Source organism: Terrapene carolina, unplaced genomic scaffold (assembly GCF_002925995.2).
Source record: "Terrapene carolina triunguis isolate 2854851 unplaced genomic scaffold, T_m_triunguis-2.0 Scaffold16795, whole genome shotgun sequence".
NCBI lineage: Eukaryota > Metazoa > Chordata > Testudines > Emydidae > Terrapene > Terrapene triunguis.
In genome coordinates, this window is record NW_020681146.1 from 460 (window position 1) to 1907 (window position 1448).

At 69.0% G+C, this 1448-nt stretch overlaps 1 protein-coding gene across 1 annotated transcript; it reads left to right on the forward strand.

The window, feature by feature from the left end:
• Window positions 1–365: 365 nt before the first annotated feature.
• On the forward strand, window positions 366–1328 carry LOC112124667 (excitatory amino acid transporter 2-like; the record flags this gene model as incomplete). Its single annotated transcript, XM_026661759.1, has 2 exons — window positions 366–518; window positions 1078–1328. Coding segments are annotated over 2 exons (404 nt in total), but the record flags the coding sequence as incomplete, so codon positions are not given.
• Between the last annotated feature and the right edge of the window lie 120 nt (window positions 1329–1448).

The window sequence follows — 1448 nt, forward strand, 5'->3', positions numbered from 1 at the left end:
GCTGTTGGCTTGACCCCCCACCCACCCGGTCACCCTCCCCCCCCCCCCCCCCAAAGTGGGCGGGTTCACATATGGGATCATTGTAAGCCCCAACGCGGTGCTAGGGGGCGCTCTCCCCAGAGAGTTGTCACCGTATACCCAGCCCCCATGCCCCACCCCAGAGCCAGCCGCATCTCAGCGCTGGGCGAGGGGTCCCCGGATACCCAGCACCCGCGCCCCACCCCAGAGCCAGCCGCATCCCAGCGCCCGGCGAGGGGTCCCTATATACCCAGCCCCCATGCTCCACCCCAGAGCCAGCTGCATCTCGGTGCTGGAGGGGGACCCTGTTGGGGGGTCGTACTGAGGTTCTGTCCCCTCGTCTCTAGGGGTCATTCTGGGCGCCGTATTTGGGAGCCTCCTGCGGCTGCTCCCCCCGCTGGACGAAGACCTGCTGGTCCTTATCTCCTTCCCGGGAGACATCCTCATGCGGATGCTGAAAATGCTCATCTTGCCCTTGGTCATCTCCAGCCTCATCTCAGGTGAGGGCGGGGGGACGGGGACAGCGGCTGGAGCCAAAAGCTGAATCTCGTTCCCCCACTGCGGGATTCGAACTCGCGGCGCTCGGGAGCAGCACAGGGCTGTGGTACCCAGCCTAGCCACCAGGGGGAGAGGGGGTGGACCGACCACCCACAGGGTGCGGTGCTGCATGGAGCAGGGCGAGGGACTCATTATGGGGCATTGTCCCCGTATACCCAGCCCCCGCGCCACCCCCAGAGTCAGCCGCCTCCTAGCGCCGGACGAGGGGTCCCCGTATACCCAGCCCCCCCGCCCCACCCCAGAGCCGGCCGCATCCCAGCGCCGGGCGAGGAGTCCCCCTATACCCAGCCCCCGTGCCCCACCCCAGAGCCAGCCGCATCCCAGTGCCGGGCGAGGGGTCCCCCTATACCCAGCCCCCGTGCCCCACCCCAGAGCAAGCCGCATCCCAGTGCCGGGCGAGGGGTCCCCCTATACCCAGCCCCCCCGCCCCACCCCAGAGTCAGCCGCCTCCCAGCGCCGGGCGAGGGGTCCCCGTGTAGCTTTCGCTCTGTTCCTGGGCAGGGCTGGCAGGACTGGATGCCAAGTCGAGTGGGCACATGGGCACCCGGGCCATGGTGTATTACATGTCCACCACGGTGCTGGCTGCCGTGCTGGGCGTGATCCTGGTGCTGTCCATCCACCCGGGCAACCCCAAGCTGAAGACGGCGACGGGCGCGGCGGAGCGGAGCGAGGAGGTCTCCAGCCTGGACGCCTTCCTGGATTTAATCCGGAACCTCTTCCCCGAGAACCTGGTGCAGGCCTGTTTCCAACAGGTAGGGGGCGCTCGCCCCGGCAGGCAGTGCCCCCAGGCAGCACTAGGGGGCACTGGGCTGCAGGGTGTGGGGCGGGGGGGCTCAGCAGGGGGCGCTCGCCCCAGGCAGGCAATGCCCCAG